This window comes from Topomyia yanbarensis, chromosome 2 (assembly GCF_030247195.1).
Source record: "Topomyia yanbarensis strain Yona2022 chromosome 2, ASM3024719v1, whole genome shotgun sequence".
NCBI lineage: Eukaryota > Metazoa > Arthropoda > Insecta > Diptera > Culicidae > Topomyia > Topomyia yanbarensis.
Window position 1 is genome coordinate 360,550,788 of NC_080671.1, and position 26,049 is coordinate 360,576,836.

The 26,049-nt window shown below is 38.6% G+C and overlaps 2 protein-coding genes across 6 annotated transcripts in view; one reads left to right on the top strand and one right to left on the bottom strand.

Moving 5' to 3' along the window:
* Nucleotides 1–26,049, bottom strand: part of LOC131684379 (serine/threonine-protein kinase Pak-like) — a 182,810-nt gene that overhangs the window by 48,703 nt on the left and 108,058 nt on the right. The gene's annotated exons all lie outside the window — the stretch shown is intronic.
* Nucleotides 15,607–17,499, top strand: LOC131684380 (actin, muscle-like). The gene is made up of 2 exons (XM_058967224.1): nucleotides 15,607–16,617; nucleotides 16,682–17,499. The coding sequence occupies exons 1-2, from the start codon at nucleotides 15,693–15,695 to the stop codon at nucleotides 16,885–16,887; spliced, it is 1,131 nt and encodes a 376-aa protein (XP_058823207.1). The 5' UTR covers nucleotides 15,607–15,692; the 3' UTR covers nucleotides 16,888–17,499.

Genomic DNA, 26,049 nt, shown 5'->3' on the forward strand with positions numbered 1-26,049 from the left:
TGAAAGGCATTGTTAACGGTTAGGGTGTATTGTGAAGATAACGTAATCGAGGTACGACTGCATGATCTGTATTCGAATACACACGATAGCACTATTCACAAAGTCATATCGCAATGCGGAGAAGTATAACGGCTGATGCACCGCATTCCTTTGGGTCTACTTGTGTGCAGATCTGCAGACTAAATAGTTTATTATTGTTTGTAAATTTTAGGCATGTTTGTATAGTGGTAGAAACAATAAAAAACACGACGAAATTATATGATCACCTTATGTGCTCATGTATCTTCTATTAATTTATTGACATTTTAGTGTTACTTTTCATTTCATGTTATTATTTTCGCGCATATTTTCAAACAAAATCCCACATACCGTGTACCGTTTGTAGTATGCCTGATTTGTGCTAATTTGTAGTGCAAATTTACTTTTCGTCTTCCACCTTACCAGCGCCGTCGTTGTCGTGAATCGTGCGAATGCACATAATTACGAGATTGGTTTATCATCTCGATCCTTTTGAGCAGCCAGGAGGGATTCCCACAACAAGCAGGTATTATTTCGTCTTGTATACATATACTCTTTCGTTTCCGCTCTCCATTCCACGTTCCTTGTTCCTGGTGGGTCGGTGAAAAATAAATCAAGCGTGGAGGAATAAATGAACGCGCGTTGTGTTACAACATCACCCGCAATCAAGCGTTCAGGTGAAAGAGATCATGCGGCTGGACCAGGTTGTATGTCGATATTAAAGCACTGAAGCATGCGGGCAAACCCGTAATCCTATCCCAACCGATTGAGGTACAGTTTACGGACAATGTTGAATTATTTTGGCAAGACTCGTAAGATGCTGTCATACTTGCATTGTTCCAGACTATTTTGCTCTATTTGCCTGTGGGTGTTTGCTATCTCCTACTGTTGTGTTGGTTTGTGAGTTTCAGAATTATGTGACGTTTTTAAAAACGTAAAACTTTCGTCCGACTTTTTGAAATGTGTCGTTTCTACAACACTCTAGTTGAGGCTGATTTAATTATAGCGTACATGTTCGCCGGACTCAAAGCTTCGCTTCACGTGAATATAATTGTACATTTTTCACGCATGTATTATTATTAAAAAGGGTCAAAAGATACTATATTTCAATGCCGCTTTTAGTCGATGAAATTGTATCAGGACTGGCGTTATGAAACTCTCAAATTTACCCAATCAAATAGCAAAAAACATACCAGTGGCGGGAGATCTCGCAACTTGTACAACGCATAATTCAGCTGCGTGACTTTTCCTTATTCGACGTGGGATTCGGTTCTCCCCTATAGGATCTCTGCGAGCATAACTGGTTCCGCGCGCCCGCCCGCCGTGCAGACTTGTTCGCCTGTCGGTTGACAAAATGTGTGCAAAATTGAACCGGGTTCTCCATCGGCAATAGCAGGGCGGGCTGATTGTATATTTACGGCGAAAAATATGTAACGCAATGCCTTTTAAAAGTGTTGGCGCAAGTCAGGAGATCGTAAGCATCATCGAAGGAGTAAATGACAGGGCAGCCTTCGTATTTATTTCTTGCCAGGAATGATACAATATATCCAGCCTATTTTAACTTTGTTGCAGTGCATTTTTGCTCGCGCTGGGACATACGGCCCGTACATGATCTCAACGGCAGAGCGGCCTCATGATCTACGATCTGTTATTGCCGCAGTGCAATATTTTAGCACCTATCGCGTAACTATCTCACCTCGACAATCACTAGACTATTTACGCGACCAAACCACCTTTCTGAACAGCAATTCCCATAAAGGGTTTCTATAAATATTTTATATCCCTCTGTGTCACTTTACGCCACCATTCCGCCGGTTGTGGGTGCATTTTTCCCAACACTCCTTCACAGCACATGTCACATGTATGTACACAGTGCCGTTCCTTACACTTGTAGAGATACCCCATGCTAGGGAAGCGAATGCTAAAATCTTTTCGTTGGTTTACAGCAAGCATTTATTAACAGCCGTTCACAGTTCAGGAAGCCTGCAAGCGATGCTGTCTAATATGGTACGGTACAATGCTACTTTGAAACACCCACGGAGTGGCGGATCCGCTCCTCCGAATAGCGCTGCCAGGTATGAATTTCATTAAAGTTGTTCGCTGTGCGAAGAATTTGAGTTGTTCGTTCGCTGATTGGCAATAGACATTTTCTCTGCGTCGAAGTTTACGGGGCAGCTGGTAGATTCTTCATCCGGAAGATCATTTGCCAAGCAGAATGTGTGTAAATTGATATTTTTTTTAATAAAAAAACGAATTTCCTTTGCTTTCAATTAGTAATAAATACAGCAAAAATATTCAGATAACTTGCTGTAGACCGTTTTCGAAATGCCGCGGTTGCTTCAATTTCCACTTGATAATATCTCTCGATTGAGTGGAATTCCGGTGTGTTGAGATGGTTCCTGTCTTTGGGCGCACCCTGAACGCTGTTGGTGGTATTTTTTGTAGGAGACGAACCACTGCGACCAGTATTTAGATTTATTCTGGTGTTGTTGGTAGTATACCACTCCATGGTCTTTTTTCGTAATGACAGGCCAAAACAGTCCGGAACAATCGTATTGTTTCAGGGTAGGCAGCAGACACTCGTTTACATAAATTTCCTGGTTGACGGTACCAATTACAATGAAACAGTCGCTTTTCGAGCCACACGTACATACAGCCCATCTTATCAGATGTTTCTTAGGGAATTTCGACAAATTCGTAATTTAAATTTTTTTGCTACATTTCCTCTTCTGGTTGTCGTGGAAAATTTCATTGAATTACCATAATTTACATTGATTTGCTAATAAATTCAAGAAGAAATCCACATTCAACTTTGCGTTACTTGATTTATCACATTTTTGGTTATTTTTACATAATTAATAAACAGATATTGAGAAAGCTAATCTAGCGGTGACCAATTAAATTTGCACTAATTTTTTCATGATATATTTTGGATACTATGCTTGTTGTGCGACCAGGAGCCGTCCCGGTCCTGTGGTGGAGTTGGGACGAGGGGTCTTCCGCAAACCTACAGCAGGAAAGTATGAAGCTCCTGTGAGCTCTTTTTTGCCTCAAAACTCTTCGATTTCTAGCCTTGGTACAACGACGGGACAAGCTGCTACTATACTACCAAAACGTTGGTGGTATCAATTCAACTGTTGAGGAGTATCGCCTTGCAGTCTCCGATAACAGTTTCGATATCATCGTCTTCGTCGAAACGTGGTTGTTTAATGACACGCTTTCCAGTCAGGTGTTCGGTACTGGATATGAGGTTTTTTGTTGCGATCGGAACCTTAGAAATAATCGTAAATCTACTGGAGGTGGTGTATTAGTAGCAGTTCATCGCAGCTTGAAGGCACGAGTTGTTGAGAAGACTTGCTGGGATTGCCTCTAGCAGGTCTGGACGATAATCGAGCTTAGTGACCGTAAGTTGTACTTGTGTGCGTTGTACGTCCCACCTGACCGAGTCCGTGATATCGAATACGTTGACGCACACTGCAGCTCAGTTTTTACCATCCTCGAAGACGCTAAATCGGTTGATGAGATCATCATACTAGGAGATTTCAATCTCCCCTGCATTTCGTGGAAATCTTCCCGCAATAGATTTCTTTACCCGGACTCCGATCACTCCGTTCTTCACTCAGGGGCGGCGAGGCATCTTGACAGCTACAGCTCAGCCACGTTACTACAAATTAATCCTATTGCCAACGAGAATAACCGCCACCTTGTTCTTTGTTTTGTCAGCGATCAGGTTTTTGCTACATCAGTAGTGATGGCTCCCTCTCCTCTACTGAAAGCAGTAGCACATCACCCACCATTGATCGCCACGATCGATCGCACCCTGGCGCACGATTACATTGTTCCTCCGGTCCTCGTCTCATACGACTTCCACAAAGCTGATCATCGCAGTATCGCAGACCTCTTCTCCACTCTCGATTGGCTAAATATTCTGGACCCCGAAGATGTTGATACCGCAGTTCAAACATTTTCCAACGTTTTGGGTTATGTTATTGACAGACACGTCCCGAAGAAAGTTCATCATCAACAAATCGGCTCTCCTTGGCAAACGAGCACGATGCGACGACTGAAGTCCATTAAGAGAGCTGCTCTGCGGAGGTTTACCAAGTATCGCACAATCTCACTTAGAAACTATTACGTCAGTCTCAACCATGCTTATAAACGAGCTAGTCAAGATTGTTTCTTTCGATATCAGCAAAACATTCAGCGTAATCTCAAGTCGCACCCAAAACGTTTCTGAAAATACGTGAGTGAGCAGCGCAAGGAATCCGGATTGCCATCATCTATGACTTTCAACGGCCGCACAGCTACCACATCCCAAGATATGTGCAGACTTTTCTCGGAGAAATTTGCGAATGTGTTCACAGATGAGGCCATAACAGTTGATCAAATTGAACTTGCTGTTAGTCAAGTTCCGCTAAAATGGAGAGATTTGGAATTAACGGTAGTTTGTTGCAGTTATTTCGATCCTACCTTTCAGGTCGAGAAATAGTGGTTGTCATTGGAGATTGTCAGGCATCCACATTTACTTCTACGTCAGGAGTACCCCAGGGAAGTCACTTGGGACCGCTGATGTTTCTGCTTTACTTCAACGACGTCCATCTAGTTCTGAAGACTCCACGCCTGTCCTTCGCAGACGATCTCAAGATGTTTCTTCTCATCCGCTCTACTGAAGATTGTAGATTACTGCAACGACAGTTTGAAACCTTCGCTGACTGGTGTAACACGAACCGTATGTGTGTAAATCCAAAGAAGTGCTCGGTGATATCGTTCTCACTAAAAAAGACCCGGTTTGTTTTAACTATCGTCTACTGGATACTGAAATCGAACGCGTTAGTCAGGTGAAGGATCTAGGAGTGATACTAGATTCGCAACTCACGTTTAAACAACATGTCTCATATACAGTTAGCAAAGCATCTCGAATGCTGGGATGCATCTTCAGGATTGCAAAACATTTTACGGACATTTATTGTCTCAAATCGCTGTACTGCTCTTTGTCGCGGTCAATCTTGGAGTACTGTTGCGAAGTTTGGAGCCCAAACTATAACAACGGTGTTGACAGAATTGAGTCCGTGCAACGACGCTTTTTACGTTTTGCGCTTCGTAGGTTGCCGTGGAGAGATCCCATCCGTCTGCCAAGTTACGAAAACCGGTGCAAGCTGATTAGTTTGGAACCCCTGCTTGTTCGAAGGAATACATCAAGGGTTTTGTTCGTTGCTGATACTTTGCGAGGTCATCTGGATTGCCCAGCCATCTTGGAACAAATTAATATAAATGTCGCACCTCGAACAACGCGTAACAACCTTATGCTCAGATTGCCATTTCGACGCACTAATTATAGCATGCACGGAGCCATTGCTGGTCTACAACGGATCTTCAACCGAGTCGCATCAGCTTTCGACTTTAATTTGTCTCGCCCAACTCTACGTCTACGATTTTCCAGAACCTTCAACGGACCCGTTAATTTCGACTGATTCCTTCATTGCTGTTTTTTATATTTTTTTCAGTGTATTGTTATTATTTTAGCTGCATTATTTTTTTATTAAGTTTGTAACGATTTGACTGTTAGCCATAAGTTTAGCATTAAGACACCATTGGGGTTTTGAATTGCCTGTTGGTGTATATATGACAAATACAAATTTTATGCTTTTGAATTAAACATTACAAAGAAAACTTTTGACACACGTAAAATCCTCAATCCAAAGATAGACAAAATTAAAGGGTGTCCCACATCAAAGTGCATCATGAAAAACACTGCGTAAAATAACCCATTAGGTATTTTTCTCTTGAAAATTTGGGTAGAAGTAGTTTAGAGTGTATTGTTTACACTGTATTTTTTATCGCTGTCAGTGTTTCAAAAATTGGAAAAAATGGCGTCACTCAAAACGCAACGTCGCAAATTGCGCAAGCCCCTGGGAAATCCTCAACTCTCTAGTCGAGACATCGGAAAATAGCTCGGAATCGTGCAGACATCGGTGAGTCGTGCGATTATACATTACTACAAAACTCTGAGCATCGAATGGAAGGAGAAATGCGGTCAGAATGGATGCTCTATTAGTAATCAGGATCACAACCGTAAAATGAAAGCGTTTACGCGGAATCTCAATGCATCGGTCAGGGATGTGGCCAAAAAGTTTAATCTGTCAAAGTCTTTCGTTCAGAGAGCCGAGAACCGGGAGGGACTGCATACGTAAGGGATTGTCGTATAGGTTGGGACGCTGTATAGGTTGGGACAGCTCGATATTTTCGTTCCTATGCAGTGTTGCCATCTGTTATTTTTAGCACATACTAGACTCGATCGTAGCTCACTTTTTATACCAAGTTGAAGTTATAGTTCATTATTGTCACTGCTGCACTAAGCAATGTCAAGAAACGAGCGAAAAATCTTTTGTTGTGCTGATTTTTGCGCCATCTTAAATTGAATCTTTTTCATCGAAATTTCAACGTAAATAATTTTAAAGTGTTAAGAAGTCACTAAAATATTATTACCGACCAGAGTTTTGCGTTTGCTTCATTGGATTTTTTTTCTTCGAAAAATTGGTTGGGACAAGCATGTCGTATAGTTTGGGACACCATACAATTGCGCATGCGTACAAGATTGCGTACAAGTTTTACATGTAAAAACTGTGAGTCAGATTAACTTTGTCAAATGGAAGTAAATAAGTCTTTCAGTTACTTATTCTTATTCTAAAATACCAATTAACAAATAAATATTAATCAAAAAATAAATATAATGCATTAATGTTTAAATTGCCTTTAATTATTTAAATTGTTTTAAGTGTCCCAACCTATACGACACTTTTTTTGGCCATTTTGCCGTCATGTAGAAAATTGATCCTGAGTCTTATTTAAAATTGCAAGTAAACATCTTCCATTCGTAGACATTAAGCCACATAATATATCTACAAAATAGTGTACTACAAGCTAAAAAATATTGTCTTGGAAACAAGATATCAGCCTCTAAACAAACCCGTCCCAACCTAGACTACATTCCCTTACAAAGTGCAGAATGTTCTAAATCGTGACGAACGGGAAAATACGGTGGGAAAGTCCCAGGCTCGGAAACTGTACACCCAGATGCCGATGAAGCCTCATTGTCTGATGGCTTGGATGATGAGGCGGACTTCTGGCAGCTTCCGGAGCTACTGCTCTTCACCGCCCAGCACAAGTTTGATGTTCCGGAGGAAGTAAGTAAACAGAAGTTTGCCAATAAATATATGATTTCGCAAGTGATCTGCTCATGTGGTAAACGAAGTGCGCCGTTCGTGACTACCGGGACTGTAAACGGGGTGATCAACCTCAAGGAGTGTCGGCAGTAGCGTCTGCTTCCTCTGCAACACGAGGGCCCTACGATCTTCTGGTCGGATCTAGCTACTTGCCACTATTCAAATGTTGTCCTGTAGTTGTACGAAGCCAACGGGGACACTTTCGTACCTAAGGACATGACCCCCCCCCCCCACGCACCGGAACTAAGGCCCATCTAAAAATACTGGGTAGTTATGAAGCAAGCACTACGGAAGCATCCCAAGGTGGTCAAATCTGAGGAAGTCATGAAGAAAAGTTGGTTTCCGTATAGAAGAAGCTGCAGCCGGATATTGTACAGAACCTGATGCGTGGAGTTAAGGGGTTACATACCTTTTTGTACGAAAAATGTCAAGAAAGTTTGAATTTACCTAAAGGCACAAAGCAATGATTTCATTGCATCAAACTTATAGTATTTTGTTAGTACATTTTTCAGTGAAATGAACAAGCATAAGTTTATAAAAATATATTGATAATTGACGGAGTTATGGCTTTTCCCCCGAAACCCTTTTTTATTTAAGAGGTTTGCAGTGACCACGATTAAAGACCAATAGATCAACTAAAATCCCAAATCTCAATAAATTACATTAGCATATGAGCACCTTAACGATTAGTTGAATAAATAATTTTTTTCCTGCATTCGGGAACGTTTTTCCTAAAAAATGTATTTAAAAACTCTTACCTACAATACAAAAAATTATGCCTAAAAAGGAATCGTTAAGATACGAGAAAAATTAATTACGATCAATTGGAAAAAAAGTTGAAGAAAATCAGTTGATCAGTTTTTCGACAATCGTGATTACGGAAAAACCATTTTTGGGAAAACAACATTTCGAGATAATTGAGTTTAAAATTTCAAGTTACCACTGCACTTGGTAGGCAAAGCGCGCTTGGAAGTGCTGCCATTTTCGATTTATTTCTTGGATCTCGATACAAATTTGGGAAAATGTTCCCATGAAGCTGTACTAGTTTTTGAAAAATTAAAAGGCATGTAACCCCGTAAGCGTAAGTTGCGAGCGTACGGTTATGGTATTAAAGAATGAAATAAATATGCATCATGTACCCCTTTCTGAATATTGATCTTTACGATGTACTCCTTTCTGAAAATTGTTTACCATCTCAGAAAAAAAAACAAATGATTTTCAATTGGTTTAAAACCATGATTTTCCCACTAGAAACCTGTTCCTGAGCACTCTCAGCAAGCAGCTCAATTCTTGACACACACTGAAACAATATAGCAGGACGAAATTCCGACGGCAATGTTAGGATAACAAGTTTAAATTCATCTCGCATGGATTATGCGCCCCCTACAATAGTCTAATTTACCCGTGGGGTGAATTCACCCCAGGCTGAAAACCACTAAGTTAAGTATTCTAAAGATTTTGAAAAAAACTGACTCAGAAATATTCAACCATGACAGGTATCTCGAAAGTTCGCTCAGATAAGCTTAGAATTTTCCAAAACAAGAAAATAACGCTATTGGCGACAAGTCTTTTGTGAGGGACTACTGCGTCTACGTGGCCGCTTACAATGTTGAGATCGATGGCGCAGTCACCGATTCGGGTTTGTTATGCTATTTGTTGGCTGTTGATTCTTTGGCTACTTTAAGAAACTTTTGTTCCAGTGAGCGAAGATTTCGAGCGGCAATCGCACTGGACGGGACAAAATTGTTTGTCCCTCTAAACTTATATCGGGTGACCTTTGGCGGGATTGCTTTGAGTTTAAGGACGTCTTCTTCGACAAGGATCGTCTGCCTATTCGGCTGTTCGTAGCAAGTGTCATGCATTGCATCGTTGCACAACATACAAGAATGGGTCATGGGAGCAATAAGGCTCGGTGTGACGTCGAGAATCATGAGAATGACTCTTGCATTGGAAATGCTGAAAAGTGTGCCTATTGCGGGAAGAGTCCGCGTAATCCATTATCATGTCCCGCGTTTAAACAGCGCCGGAGAATCGTTCCCTTGAAAGCGCTGTTTGCAGAAATATTAAAGAGAGAGACACCACTCACCACGATAAATCATTACACTATGTTGCCTTAGAAAAGGTGTGTTAGGCGATCCCCATGTGGGAGCATCTTTTACAGCTTCTAAAAACCATAGGCAGCAGAGATTCCTCGTAAAGGCTTAAATTTTTCTCTAGAGAGCCCGTCAAATATAATAGCCCGCAGAAGCTCTGATACAAAACCGAGCAGCTCCTGGTCTTAAAAATACTAGGTATCAGCAACTTTGTGATATTGCGGAACTCCTCCCGGCACCGAAGAGACTTCAATTCTCATCATATGGTATGAAGTTGCCTGGTCGATAATAATCGAATTAGCTTACTCCACGATCTTTGCTTTACGAAGCTGGTCTGATTTACTGCCCACTACTACATATGAGCGACCGAAAAAAAAGTCACAAGAACAGAACACGCTTCGTAAACCAACTTTAAATATATTAAAATGTAAAAATGGGATGTTAACATCAAGTGGACTGAAATTCTTCAGTATGAGAAATGTTTGAAAAGCTATCATCTCAAAAGATTAGCAAAGATGAACCTCCAGGATAAGAACTGGATAAAAGCTAATAATTCACTCGCAGGAAAATCTTATATTATATATTCTAGATTAAAACCCAAGCAACCAAAAGTTCGTATAAGGGAGTTGAATAAGCTTCTCGTTTTAAGTAATTTTGCAATACGTTTTTTGTTCCAATGGCGGCTTTAGCGTCAAGTGTCATTCAAGCTTAAGCAGCTTGAAAGTTCGCGTGTGTTTTTTAAGTATTATCTGAACTTCCGGTTGCTTGGGAAGTCAATTAATGAAAACTACTTTGTTTGAAACGGATATATATATTTTCCGATTGCTATACTAAAGGTTTTTTTTAACGACTTTTATTTCGAAGAGCCCCAGTCCGATTTGAAGGCTTTTACATTATTTTCGATATTTACATTCTAATGTAGTTAAAGCGGGTTTTATATTCTGTTCGTACGACGAGAAAAGAACAGTTTCTCACATGATATCTAAATTACATAGTGAGGAAATGAGTTGAACAATTGAACACGATTAAGAATAAGTATGTTTTGGGTGGAAATTTAACTTAATTTAAGAAAATGCGCCATATTTCAAAATTTGTAGGATCTACAAAGTTCGTATCTTCAAAAGATATACTTACAATTACCGTACCTACAACTTCGTCATAGACACCATATACTGCCTATCATCGCAAATCAGATAAAGATAGAAATCCCATAGAACATGGAACAAATATGCGATCATGGGCGGTCTAATTCCATTAAAAAGTTGATAATAGTATGCTATTTTTCTCCTTAGCGGAGAAAAATTATGGTAAAACTATTTTTTCTCCATTAAGGAGAAAATCGTTTTAAACCATCTTGGCACATGAAGAGCACAAAACCAATAACCAAATAAGCTATACTTTCATTTTCGTTTCGACTTCGTCTCATCAGAATCCGACACTAACTTAGTGACAGGAATAAGCTAGCGTTGACTTTTTCCTATCTCGACTAACTGAGTCGTATGGTATGTGACACTCGGCCCTCCGGGTTGGGATTAGGTTGACGATTTTCAGAGTAATTGCATATTTTCTATATGAGAAAAGTAAAAAATGTTAATTTGGAAATGCGGAAATTTTCCCTGTTTTCCATAAGAAAAACCCATTTTGGATGTCAGCCATTCAATTGCAACCAGCACACCTTTCGTTTGAAATTAATAGAGATGGTCGGGTTCGGGTTTTTGGACCCGAAACCCGTACCCGACCCGAACCCGACGGGTTTCGGGTCGGATTCGGACTCTGTAAATTTAAACTTCTCGGATTCCGGGTTTTCAAATTTGAATTTCTCGGGTTCGGGTCGGGCCCGGGTTTTTGAAATTTTAATCTTTCGGGTTCGGGTCGGGCTCGGGTTTTTCGAATTTGAAATTTTCGGATTCGGGTCGAATTCGGGTTTTGAACAGATCACTCCCAACCATTTCTTGACACTGTTTACGTCTATACACAATACCCAGTCTCCTTTTGTAGTATTTAACTTTACTTCGTATACGAGTAGATGACACATATCCCGAGTAAAAGAATAGCCCATAATACCCCCATGCTCACGGGGTTTGACATGGGTGTTTGAAATGGGTTCAACTCATGAAAACACCATCACCATGATCCGGTAGATCCCATATAAAATACCATATGTTGGTATATTTATGGGTTACTGAGATCATTTTATGGTGTCTTAATGGTTGTGAATTTTGGCACGGACCATGTTTAAGGTCTTTTCAAGGGGCTATGTGGTGTTTAAACCCATGAGTATTTGCTCGGGATAACTGTACTAAATTTTACCACCTTTGAATTGCAAGAATTCGTCATATTTTCTGATGCTCAAATATTGTATTTTTATTTATGTATAAAATTTCTTCTCTTAAGATTCACAAACTGTCCAAATTATTTTATTTTTTAATGAGAAAGCCTTCAACCATAAGTGATTCTCGTCTAAAATCTCTGTGCGATTTAAATTTTATGATAATCTTCAATAAACCAAGTCAAAGTGCATTTGTCGAAAAATATTGGTCAAACGAGTAGAAATCTACGGAAAGTAGAGACAATCTATCAACGATAGTACTCATACGGTAATGGTATACTAGCGCCACTATCAAATCAGTGGTAGATATATGAAACAAGCACTTTCTCTCAGTTTGTCCCCGGGTCGGTCCGTTGTATGGTTCGGATTCTTTGATGAAAATACATTATTTTCACGATTTTAATGAATTGATCGTAAATATATTGTGTGTTCTGTTCAAGCCATAACCGGATTTGTAGAAGTTTGGAGTCGTTCCGAGAACTGGCGCGCATATAGTACTAGCTAATGATGTGACATCAAGAACGCGTTAGAAAATCTTGGTTGACACCCTTCGACACAAGTTTGACCGTGCCAACCAGTAACGCGGGTGACGTCGTGTAAACTGTTGAATACGAAGTGCCAATTGACAGCTTAATTTAATACATATAATAAATTATACAAAACTACTCTTGCAGGAATGGCTTTCGATAAAAAATTAGAAATTTTGGTACGACGGGCAAGGTAGTTTGAATCTGTCGTAATTATGCTTCGTGATATCCCATGCGTTAGCCGCCGATTTATCCTACTTTCCGATTAAGATATCCACGATTTATAAGTTTCTCAGAACATTACAAATTCTACGTTCAATAATAGTAAATATAACTGCCAATTCTGCTCGTTTTGTCATAGGCAGATATAATCGGACGCGTATGGTGCTACTTTAGGTTCGAATCATTCTATAATTCTTTTGGATGAGCCTTGGATCCAGCTCGGGTGCCTAAAATTAAAAATCTTCGGGATCTTTGGTTTATTCTCCGTGTTAACAAGTCCGGTTTAGATCGGGTTTTTCATATTATAAATTTTCTGGTTCGGGTCGGGTTCGGGTTTTTAAGCTTTCAAATTATCGGGTTCAGGTCGGGCTCGGGTTTTACAAAACTTTTATTATCGGGTTCGGGTCAGATTGTGCAATTTTAAAATGTTCGGGCTCGGGTCGGGTTCGGGTTTTTCGAACTTTAAAATACTGGGCTCGGGTCGGGTTCGGGTTTTTCAATTTTCAAGCTCTCGGGTTCGGGTCGGGTTCGAAAGAATGTCTAAAATTAACCTTAACGACCATCTCTAAAATTAACCTTGTGCAAATAGATGAAGCCGCCGCCTCCGAGAAACCGATTTGAAAATAAATTTAATCGAATTGCGTTTAATCACTGTAGAATTAGAAAGAACCGAAATCTGTTATCTGTCTAAAATATGCTTTAGAGCTTTGAAATTGCTAAATTTTCAAATTTACAAAACTTTAAGCGCGTTTTTCTCGAAACTACATTTGCCTTATCTGGCCGTAAACGTAGCTCGAACAAATGATTTTTGATCACTTTGAAATTTTCACAGTGCGTTCAAAATTGATTTTTCCAGCGTCATGCGTACAGGATTTAATTTTTTTATTGGTTATTTTTTTAATCGCCAATTTTGTGTCGATTTTTATGACACGTTCAGCATATTTTACTAAAAAGAGCGTTGTTTCGCGAAAAATTTAAATATCGAAAAATCTTACGTACGTCGCTGGCTATTGTTATATGCAAACTGAAAAATAACTTTAGTTTTAAGATCTATGTTAAGAATTACGGGAGATAGATGTCCGGCCATAGACCATTTCTAAAAAACGCATCGACGGAAAAATCTTGTGGCCAAATAACTTGAAAAAATATTTTCTGTGCTACACAACTGGTATTATCCAATTTTACAAGATTTCTAGTATTATCTAATTTTACAAGATCTCGATTCACACCTGTATTGCGTCAAGAAAAAAACCTAATTTTCTAATTTTTCATGCTCTACGGTGGTGTAACTCCTTAGGGGGGCGTCTGGAGTAGTAGGTAAAAAAATAGTTTTTTTTATTCGCCCAATTGTTAATAATGAACTTTTAGAAAAGTCTCGCGCAATCTCGATGGCCATGCTGACCTCTTTTTGTTTTAAACAGCCATGTGTTCCTCGCACGTATTGGTTGTCACACCCGCAAAGTCGATCGTTTTCCGAAATCGCATTTTTTTCAAATTGGCGGGCACGACAACTCAAAAGCTATTCAACGGATTGTATTGTTGTTTGTTTGAGAACGCATAATATGTATAGCCAGTCGATGAAACACGGAAAATAGCATAAACTAATAGAATACTCTCCAGTATTTTGAAGATAAGTGACCGAATTTTACTTTCCAATATAAGATTTTTTGGTTTTTATGACGCCATTTGAGTCTAAGCTTTATAGATCACATTGAATTTCCTGTTTCAGACAATTCTATCAAGAGTTTTGATGTCCGCCATGGCGCTCCTCGACGTGAAAATGGTAGGACGTGTCTACTCTTGGAATGCTTGTATGTTTGTATTGTTTTAACAGTTATGTGTCCAACAAAAAAACACCTTTAACAGGCCAACGTGGGTACCCGGGTACCCACAAATTGAAATGCTCATAACTATGGCTTCCTTTAACCGATTTGGGCACTTTTAGATGTTTTGGATTCAGGAACTCGTCCAATTTTTGATTCTGTACAATAGAACCGGAATAATGGATCTGGTTTTTGGTAATCCGGATTTTCCGGAGTAATATTCCAGTACTAGGATATGATTGATAAATTTTAATAATGTCCTAACAATATGAGTATCAAAACTCTTCAAATTGTCTCGGAAGTCTGTTTTTATTGTTACGGGACCCTATGGCAATTTGATAAATGGAATTGGAATGGAATGGCCACTCACGGCCCCACGGGAGCCTGCTACGGAATGTCCGTTCCGGGGTCAAATCACCAAATGGTTCCAAAACCACGAGATACAGCCTACTGATGCAATTCCAAGAATTTTGATACCCATATTGCTAGTATTCCATTGAAGTTCGCAAATAGTTCCCCAGCACTGGAACCTGCTTCCGGAAACCCGGATTCCCGGGAACCGAATGAAGTAACCCGATTCATTTTTACCAAGTCCAAAAGTGGATGAGTTTCTGAATCCAAAATGGCCAAAAGTATCGAAATCGGTTGGATATTACCTTAGTTATGGGCATTTTAGTTTTGTAGGTACCCGGGTACCCACGTCGGCCTGTTACGTAGTAAGATAATTCAGGAGCCCCTCCTCACTCCCACCCTTATTATATCAACAATATTGTTAACCCAAAAGCTTGACTTAGTGAAGTTCTAAGATGTCACAAAATTTCAATTTCCAGCTATGGATAAAACATAGGAATTTAATTAATTGAAACTTAAAAAGGTACCCGGGTGCCGCGTCGGACACACAACGGTTAATGAATGTATAAATAAACCTTAACATTACACAAGAGGTCCATTGATGCCTGGCCTTCAAAATCGTAAAACAAAATTACTTTCGGTTTGAGCACTTTACACCAGACGCCCACCTTAACACATTTGTCTCTCAGCCCGCCACCAAAGCAAACCGTGTCTGCTACCACATATGGTACCTTCTGACATGAATTGATATTATAATTATTTTTATCAACCACACACTTGCTCGATTTTTCACCACATAATGAACGGTTCATATTTGAAAGTGTTTTTTTTTTAATTTTCCCGCTCGTTACCCAGTTAGGAAAACTACACCGCTCAGAATACGGGATCGAAACAAATTTCACCGCAAATCACGATAAAAGTGCGGATTGAACAAGGAGCCAACTACGCAGACTCCCTAGTTTTGAACGGGTGGGAGGAATATGTTTCAAGTCGATGATAATGATCCCTTGCCACAGAATGAACAGTCTCTTCCTAGTCGCGGCGGTTTCAGGTCGCAAAATTAAGCTATATTCCGGTACAATAGTGCACAGTGATAAGTAGACAAGATGTGTGACGACGATGCTGGCGGTCTAGTTGTTGATAATGGATCCGGAATGGTCAAGGCCGGTTTTGCCGGTGATGACGCACCGCGTTCCGTGTTTCCTTCGATCGTTGGTCGTCCCCGGCACCAGGGTGTGATGGTCGGTATGGGTAACAAGGACTCGTATGTCGGCGATGAGGCTCAATCCAAACGTGGTATTCTTACTTTGAAATACCCGATCGAGCATGGAATCATCACTAATTGGGATGATATGGAAAAGGTTTGGCATCACACCTTCTACAATGAGCTGCGCGTTGCCCCAGAGGAACATCCGATCTTGCTGACTGAAGCACCGTTGAACCCGAAGGCTAACCGTGAGAAGATGACTCAGATTATGTTTGAAACCTTCAACTCGCCTGCCATGTACGTCGCCATCCAGGCTGTTCTGTCATTGTATGCTTCCGGTCGTACCACCGGTATCGTTCTGGATTCTGGTGATGGAGTATCCCACACAGTTCCAATCTACGAAGGTTATGCTTTGCCACACGCCATCCTCCGTCTGGACTTGGCCGGTCGTGATCTTACCTCGTATCTCATGAAGATCCTGACTGAACGCGGCTATTCCTTCACCACCACCGCTGAGCGTGAAATCGTTCGCGATGTCAAAGAAAAGCTGTGTTACGTTGCTTTGGATTTCGAGCAGGAAATGGCTATTGCTGCCGCTTCTACCTCGTTGGAGAAGTCCTATGAACTTCCAGACGGTCAGGTCATTACCATCGGCAATGAGCGTTTCCGCGCCCCAGAGGCACTGTTCCAGCCATCTTTCCTAGGAATGGAAGCTGTGGGTGTCCACGAGACTGTGTATAACTCAATCATGAAGTGCGATGTCGACATCCGTAAGGATCTGTACGCCAACACTGTTATGTCCGGTGGTACCACCATGTATCCAGGTAATTATTTTTTCATTTGGCTGTTTACCTCAAAAGTACAATATTTGTTTTTTTTCGCTCGCAGGTATTGCTGATCGTATGCAGAAGGAAATCACCGCCCTGGCCCCATCGACAATCAAGATCAAGATCATCGCACCTCCAGAGCGCAAATACTCCGTTTGGATCGGTGGTTCCATTTTGGCTTCCCTGTCCACCTTCCAGTCGATGTGGATCTCGAAGGAAGAATACGATGAATCCGGTCCATCCATTGTTCATCGTAAGTGCTTCTAAGTCTGATGACGAACACCAAAAATATGGCAGCAGCAACAGCATCAACACCAGCAAGCATCGAATTTTTTTTACTGTGTAGCGTTGTCACTATGCAATGTAATGTGGATTATTATTTTCTTGTGAATTTTTTCTAGCGAATGACTTTTAGACTAATAATAATAAATTGAAAGCAGACTCCCGTAAGATCGGAAAATAGTATCAAATGGTCGGTGTTAAGTCAGACCGGACTAAGTGACAAAATATTGATTTCGAGAAAAACGAGCTTAAAGTTTGAATCGCAGCATCCTTTACGTTATAAATGGAAATTAATTTTTGTCGTAATTCTTGTTTATTGTTACATATTTAAAATCTGGTAAGAGTCTAGTGTAGCTGAAGAAATTCTTTATCCAGTGCTATCATTATCTCATTTTTTTTGGTGTTTTGCGACTTAGTCCGGTCTGACTTAACACCGACCAAATGTACTAACAAATGGAATTTAAAATGCTCAATACGATCGAAAAATCTTCCTATAGCTGTTTAAGAGGAACGTTACGATATAGCTTTAGTAGCAAATGAGGGGAAAACACTTGTTTTGTTATTTTATTGATCTATATTAAAAAAAGTTAGAAATTATTCTGTTTTATTTGGTAAATTGGTAAAAGACTAAGTTAATAGACTCATTCTCCCATGTAATTGTGAGTTTCTATTTTTATATTTAAACCACGTGGGAGGATAATGTCTGTTTTCGAGAAGTTTTCAATAGTTTCTCCTTCTCTCTCTCAAGTTTGGTCAGGATTATTCAGACTATTCGCTATTGTTCGGATTACAACCAGTGAATCGCGTAATCGCGCTTATGATATCTCTAACAGAATATATATAAATATCGAGTTTAAGCTAAGTAAAAATTCGGTACAAGCTTCCGTTCTCATCCTACAATTTGAACTAATGCATTGAGCAGAGGTGAGATTGACAGTGGAATGTCAGTCAGTAATATGGAATTTTTTAAGTGATCAGCAAACATAAGAGCCAGTTTTGAAGTAGAATAGTTCGAACGTTTCAATACGGGACTCCCGTTTCAAAAATGTGTGCTGAGGTACTTTTGTAGTTTTGGAATTCGAATAACTTCCATTGTACTGAACGAAAGCATTATATTTTTGCACTATCTGATGGGAAATATGGATTGTATACTATTCCCCCGAAAATCATTCCCCAGAAAGCCATTCCCCAGAAAGTCATTTCCCAGAATGTACCATTCCCCAGAATTCCATACCCCAGAATGCACCATCTCCCAGAAAGTCATTCCCCAAAAAAGTTTTACTTTTTTTTATTGATTTGATCTTTTCAAACGAACTACTCATTCCCACTTCCATCGAACGACATTCTTCGATTCGGTCACATTTGAAATGATTTGCATTGTGTTGAAACCGGAAGTTAGGATGACATTATTTATTCCGAATTAAAATAAAGATTGGCTGACTTTCCCCAAAAACCATTCCACAGAAACCAAAGTACCGAAGTGTTTTCTAAGTAAGAACTATTCTTCAGAAAACCATATCCAGAATGAACCAATGCTCATTCCACAGTTGCAACCATTTCCCAGACATTTTTTTTGTGAAGTGGGACATTTTTTTGATGAAAATCAAAACATTTTTTCAGTATGTTGGCCATATTGCTCCCCTCGAAGAGTGCACTGGTAGCAGCATAAGACAATGTTTTCAGTGCCATTTGGCAACAACCATAGAAAGCGGTAGATCCTAGGATCCAAAAGAATGAAACAGCGTTATGTAAGTAAGGTTATGTGGCGAAACCAAAACTTTGTACATTACCTAAGTCAAGGAACTGATGCAGTGATAGCTTCTCGCAAAAATATCGTTGCACCAATTCGGCCAAAATACAGCGAAGACCCGTTTTTATCAGCCCCCTTAGCAAATTTTGGGTTGACAAAATGGGAACAATAACAAAACATATTTGTTTATTTCTTTTCAATAAACCAAAGTTGTAATAATGTTCCTCTTCTATCCCAAGACATATCCTTATAACCCTGTCTGGTTGACAAAATTAGGTAAAAAAACTGATAAAATCGGGGAGTGATAAAAACGGGTCTTCTATGTACTAGCTACATCTTTTATACACGGTTCCAACCACTCATTTACAAATTAGTTGTCCCTCAGACCCAGGAACAATTGGTATATCCCCCGTATGCTTACGCATATGTCAGTGGCGCCATAATTGCAAATGCGATAACAGTCCCAACTAAAAATATATTCAATTCAACATTGGCGAATAATTGTTGTCGAGTATTATGTCTGTAACTCTCTGGTTTAAGTACCATTTGACGTAAGGTATGAAAATACTATCGAATGTATTTAGTGCAACCTGTTTAAGTAAACCGAGTAATCGGGTGGATCGTACATTTGCGTACGAAACATACCCAAAACAAAGGAAAGATAAATGCTCTAAAACCCACGAAACCATTTGTCAAAATATGCATTCATTTCGATTCCAATATGGATTCAAGGAAAGCTCCAAAGAAGGAATCAACACATATGTTTAAATAAACCGGGCAGACGAAAAGATCACAAGTTTGCGTGCAAGAGTTACTGGGCGTACAAATTCAAAGAACTGCTCATGTTTGACAGAAGGAACCAAGTCCTATGTTCGAGTAAACCGGTTATACGAGAGGATAACAGGTTTGCTTGCGAAAGGCCGCCGCTTTCGACGGCACATCCTCAGCAGCTTAACACCGCATAAGTTCCTTGAATTAGGTATGCGCAACTATTTGGCTTAACCACAAATAATGAATAAAACATTAACTTTTCTGGGGAATGGGGCATTCTGGGGAATGACTTTCTGGGGGATGGAGCATTCTGGATAATGGTTTTCTAGGGACTGGTACAATCTGGGAAATGTCTTTCTGGGGAATGGTACATTCTGGGGAAGGGAATTCTGGGGAATGGCTTTCTGGGAAATGGCTTTCGGTGGAATGGTATACAACCGAAATATGTGCACTTATATTGTATTCATTTCCGTAAAATGTACGACAACTATAAATAACGAAAAATGTGTTTTGTGAATGTTATAATTGGTCCGTGCTGTTCTACTGACGTGCGACACATGATACAGCGTTGCTAGCCACATCCCATATTCTAGATACTTTCGTTGGCCCATATATAAACAGTAGCATTCAAATGATGCAGTTCGTTTTCTGTTGTATCGGTTGGATCAGCTCGTTGCCGGTAGCTTGAATCGAAAAATTTTATATCGGTCTTTTTAAGGCGGTCTTGAGGTTTCAAAAAATCAATTATATTTCTTTTACATGTTTGAAATTTGAAATGTGCTATATAAAAACAATTGATCAAAACCTGTTGGTTTTCGAGATATGGGACGTCATTCATGGCCACTTTCGATCCTTTCGTGCGTCGTGTTTTTCGTTAGTGATAGCAAGCTCCTGTCTAAAATATCGGGTGTTTATAAGTTTTCATTTATTCGGCAAAAATATCGCTTTGGCCGATACAAGTTTTTTAAGAAATTTTGTTTTTTGTTTTTACAGCTTTTTAGGCAAAAAAACTGACTTAATCCATTCATGCCGATGTTGTTTGTGGACAACAACGTTTTTTAACAGCTATAACTTTTGATTGATGCAAGATTTGCTCACAAAAACAAGTAAGGCTAATAACTGTAACTATTGCCTTTCATTTAAGTATTAACAGTTACAAGGATCAGCTCTAGAACTGAAGTTATTGCAATTAGTCTGATTGGATTCCAATGGAGCAGTGCTGCCAGGGACAATTTACGTTGACGACTGAAAATTAATTTTTCATATATCTTCGTTATGTTGCAATATTATTGAAATCTGATAAAACTTATCAATTTAGACTGTTATTAGATACGTTTACACAAATGTACTATTGCAAATATTCTAGGAGAATTGTATTGAGCATAGAAAGGTAAAAAATGAGCAGCTTCTAGCACTGCGAGGAAAGCACCTATCTTTATGCTAAAAGGCTTTTCGTGTTTCTTGACCCCACTGTTTTCAAAGAAAAATAATTTTGGAACCCTACATGCACGAGAAAAAAGTTGGAAAATAGTTATCAAATTCATAAAATGAGTAGAATGATTAATATAAGTAACAACAATAAAATAAATTAATCAAATTCGCTCAGCATATAGGGTTAGGGATTTTTCTAAAGAGATCTTTCTAACCCGAGTAAAGAGGCTAAAGACCCTAAGCAGCAATCTACAATCAAAAAAAAAAGTTCAGCTCATTAAACGTGAAATTTGAAAATAACATGAAAGAAATCCTAAATTATTAGAAATAATAATATTGAAGAAACCTAGTAATTGAAAAAATGAATAAAATCAACAACCTAAACAAATTAAATGAATTGAAAGAATTAAATGAATCAAATGAGTTACACGAATTAAATAAATTAAATTAATTAAAAGAATTACATGCATTAAATGAATTAAATGAATTAAATGAATTAAATGAATTAAATGAATTAAATGAATTAAATGCATTAAATGAATTAAATGAATTAAATGAATTAAAAGAATTAAATGAATTAATTGAATTAATTTAATTAATTGAATTAAATGAATTAAATGAATTAAATAAATTAAATGAATTAAATAAATTAAATGAATTAAATGAATTAAGTGAATTGAATGAATTAAATGAATTAAATGAAATAAATGAATTATATGAATTAAATTAATTAAATGAATAAAATGAATTAAATTAATTAAATGAGTTAAATGAATTATATGAATTTTAAATGAATTAAATGAATGAAATGCCTTCGATGAATTTTACAAACGTTAAACAGCACATCAACTGATAAAATAATTTTGGCGTTATATCCTCCAAGAGGTATTTATGGAGAATTTACTCTTCAAACAAATTTAGTTCCAGACTTAATGTCTTTAGCAAAATTTTGAGGAGTGCTACTACGAACCACTTTGTTGAAGACATGAAGGCTCCATGTGTTCAGGGTATTAACATATTTTAGGCTATTTGTTTTTAATTTTAAAATAAATTATTATGATTTTACTGTTCATTTCTTTCTTTTTATTTCGACTATGTTAGTCACATTTTCTTTTTTACATTTTAACGACATTCAATTAGCTAGAGATCACTGGGTAGGGAAAGTTATGAAAATTAGAGCCATAGTACTCAAGTGAGAGCAAGGATGTGAAGTAAACAGATCGGAAAACTAGAAGTGGCAGGGTCATTAGAACAGGCTTAATATCGTACGGGCTTAATCTTTGTCTTCTGTTAATAAGGGTCGAGCTTAGGCAGTATAACTACGAATCAACCGAGTTCACTAACATGTGTCCTGATAAAGGTAGACGTGTCTATCTTTACCGTGACAACCGACTGTTTATGTTATGTTGTCTATTGTTTATAAACAATAAAATTTACATTTTATCCAAAGCTTGAGCTTGTGAAGCTCATAATAGAAGTTTTTTTTTTTAATTTCAATTATAGAGGTTTTAACCTTAAGGTCATTCGCCTCTTCGGGTTAGAAAAATCTCTTAGGAAAAATTTCTAACCCTATGTGCGGGGTCGGGACTCGAACCCAGGTGCGCTGCGTACAAGGCAATCGATTTACCAATACGCTACGCCCACTCCCTAATAATAGAAGTTATTTTAGAAAAAAACTAGATTAAGTAACACAAATCCCCGACTATGTACGGGGAACGTGCCATTTGAGCCAATATATTCTGATTCCTGAAGTAACACTTCGTAAATAGAATTTTATAACACGATATACTCCATATACGTAGTATTATTGCCCTCAATAAAGTTGTTTTAAATGAAAGTCTCAACAAACTCGCTAAAGACAGGAACTCTGTTACAATTTTTTGATTCTCCATAATTTTAAAACTTCAAAGGTTTCGTAATTATACGATTTGGTACTGTCCAAATTAAATTTCCACTAAACCCCCACCAAACCGAATTCTACGCTGCTGACTCCATGTAAGTAGGGACAAAGTCGTTCTACACTCGTCCACAAGAAACTTCTTCAAATACTGCCTATCTATTATAATACATTGAAGCCCCGATTTAGTCTGCCCCGATTTTGTCAGCCTCATACGAAAACATGTTTGAGGGGCTCTAGCCGACGAACAAAGCAAATTTCGAATAAATCCTTTCAAGATCATATTTTTCTTATTTTAAAGATGCAATCATGCACATTTTTTTTGATTTTACGCTAAAGGACTCCTTAAAGAGAAATGTATATTAAATAATAAAAATAGTTATTATGGGAAGGGAAGAATATTTTAACAGCTTCAGTTTATTATAAAGAAAGAAAAACAGCTGTCCCGATTTAGTTAATGTTTCCATTTTGTTATCCTAAAATAAACCATGGGGCTGATAAAAACGGGTCTTTACTGTATTTATTATTCACTGTGTCCCACATATTTTTTTTCAATTGCATCGAACTACACCAATTTTTAAGTAGTTTTCAAGGGGTTGTTTTATCGACTTCTTCCAAAATTCGGCGAACCTATTCCCATTCGTGCGATAGTTTATGTTAAAAAGGTATCCTAAATTAATTGTTATACTTACGGGTTTATATGTTGCAGATTGAGAAAATACAGAATTTTTCAGCTTTTTTCCTACACAATATTACAAAAGCATATTAGATAACTTTTCCTAATAATGTTGTAAAAATTAAAAAGCATTTGAATTTTTTAATAGATTTTCAGAGCAGCGTGTACCCAGAGCACTAACGTAAGTGACGGAAAGTTATCGAAAAGTTTCGTGAAAAAGGAAATCCCATTAAGGATAATCATTTTCCCTAACGGGGTTCGAGAGTTTTTTTATTTGTTCTTCGGCATTTGGATTAGCGATAATGATTCCAATCAAAGATACTACTGGGAAATCACTTTTAGAAAAAGACGATATCGAAGCAAAATTTGAACTATGCTTGCATGCATTTCAGAGGAAGCGTGATATCCAGAGCTGCAATTTTAATTCTTAGTTCTCAGTCGCGTTAGAAATTTGAGTTAACGCTATTGAGAGTATGAACTTCAAATTGATTCAAATATGTTTTTTCGATTTTTTGGCCCAGCACAACATATATAACCCCTTTTGGAGAGTTTAGTTTGCCCCACACAATGCATTGATTGGAGGATTTAGATATGTTATTAACAAATCATTAGCAATAATTCGTTTGTATGTCAATTTTATGGGCAATTTTTCCGCATTTCCATTGATTTGGTTTAGCTTTTGAGATTTCTAGCACTGATGTTGTCCTATGCTGATTTGAGCGATTCACTGAGTCCTGCCACTATCCCATGTAGTATGTGTTATCAAAAATATCGCGAAGTCAAAACAGTGATCCCATTTTTTTCGCTGACTTTGTTTTATTCTTTTTGTTTTAACTTACGGTAAACAACTCTATTCTCCTATTTTTTTAATCCGACCCCTTGGTAGTCCGCGTATCTTTTTACCCCCTTGGTGTTCAGAGTGTTAAACACCGGAATAACTGATTTTAATAAAAACTTTCAGACGATAATAACCATTCGAATTAGCAGGCTAAAATGTATTCTACTTGAGAATTACCAGGCTGAAGTGTATTCTACTTCTCATCGGTTATGTCTCTGATATTACCAACCCATTTTTTTTCGAAAACTAAAACTCTGAGACAGAATAACCTTCCACGATACACTCTAGTATGTTTAATTACTTTTCCCCTTTCCCCCCATGTCCGTTTAATTACTTTTCCCCTATAATTGACTCATAGCTGAAATAACCTAGTTACAAATTCAGAGGACAGGGGTCTTCTTCATTGAAAGGTTGTGAAAAATGCTCCAACATAACTTTTAATCACTCGATACCACCTGCAGGCAGCACCGTTTTTAAAAGTAATTTATGCTGTAACAGTAAGCAACGAAATGGCTTGAAAAGGCAGGTACCTTCTATTTGAAAGGTTTTTGCGGAGTAACAAAAACGTCAACGCTTACAGCACAGCCTCTTACGGGTTAATTTACCATCCAACCTGAACTGTGTTTAAAAGGTCGTAATAAAGCAATAGTTATTAACATTTTAAACCGGGATGACGTCCGATAGCGTAATTGATGAAGGTGTAATATTCTCCCAAAAACATAAATAAACGAGCCCGTATGATGTGTGCTGGAAGTATTGACTTTTATTTTGTCAAACTATAAAAAACATGAAACACTTAGCGGGTTTAAAGAGCAAACGTAATATTTTAGTAAAACTCATAACCGTATTATAGACTTGATGTAACTAAAATGTAGTAAACCATATGAAACGGTATGTGGCAGAAAACATATTCAAATAGTAAAAAAAACTGCGAGTTGTCCAATACATGCTGTATGTTGATGTTGCTTACGATACGGTACCTAGTAATTATGTGCAGCTGCGCAAATTCCATTGATTGACAGTTGTATAATTAATGGTTTTATGAGAAAGTAAGCTTTAAGAGCTTCTGAAGGATTGGTGCGCCAAAGCGAACAATCGATAGTTTCGCGGGAACCTCGCAAGGAGAAACCATGGGAATCTGTTGCAATGGCTCATAGTTAATCCGCGATGAATCATGGACGTTGCTGTACTATGAATTGATTGCGGTTGCACCGCCTGTTGGTTTTGTGCTGCTTGGGGTTACAGACCATTCGACAAAACCACACAATGCGCAAGGCCCCACTGCGACGGCTTAGGACCCCGTTATTACCCAAACTATGCACTTTGGCAACTTGTCTGAAACCACAATCTATCGTGGCGGGAAGATTGACAGGCTTCGCCGCGACAACCTTGACCTATTTGCTATGCTCTGGTTGAGCTTCAGATGCCGGTTGCCACACGTATTTCGCGGTTGTAAATTTATTGTCCAGTTCCGATCGCGATCTAGAGCGGCGGCAGTTGAAGCTTGGTCCGAACGGACGAAGAGTGAGCCGTTGTGCCTTTCAACAGCGAGTGATCGGGTGAAGCATAACACTCAACAGAGCACCATCCTGATGAAATCTGGCCGTAGGTTCATTTTTCATCGTTCGTTCGCAGAGTTGCTTACCGTTTTGGTGTATTTCGCCCCTTTGGAAAGTACCGCGGTGAAGAGGCAATTAAAGATTTTTTTTTGGTAATATTTTGTTTCGTCGGGTTTGTCAATCGCTACCCGTATATGCGGTGTTGTGTTGGGCATTCAACAGTAT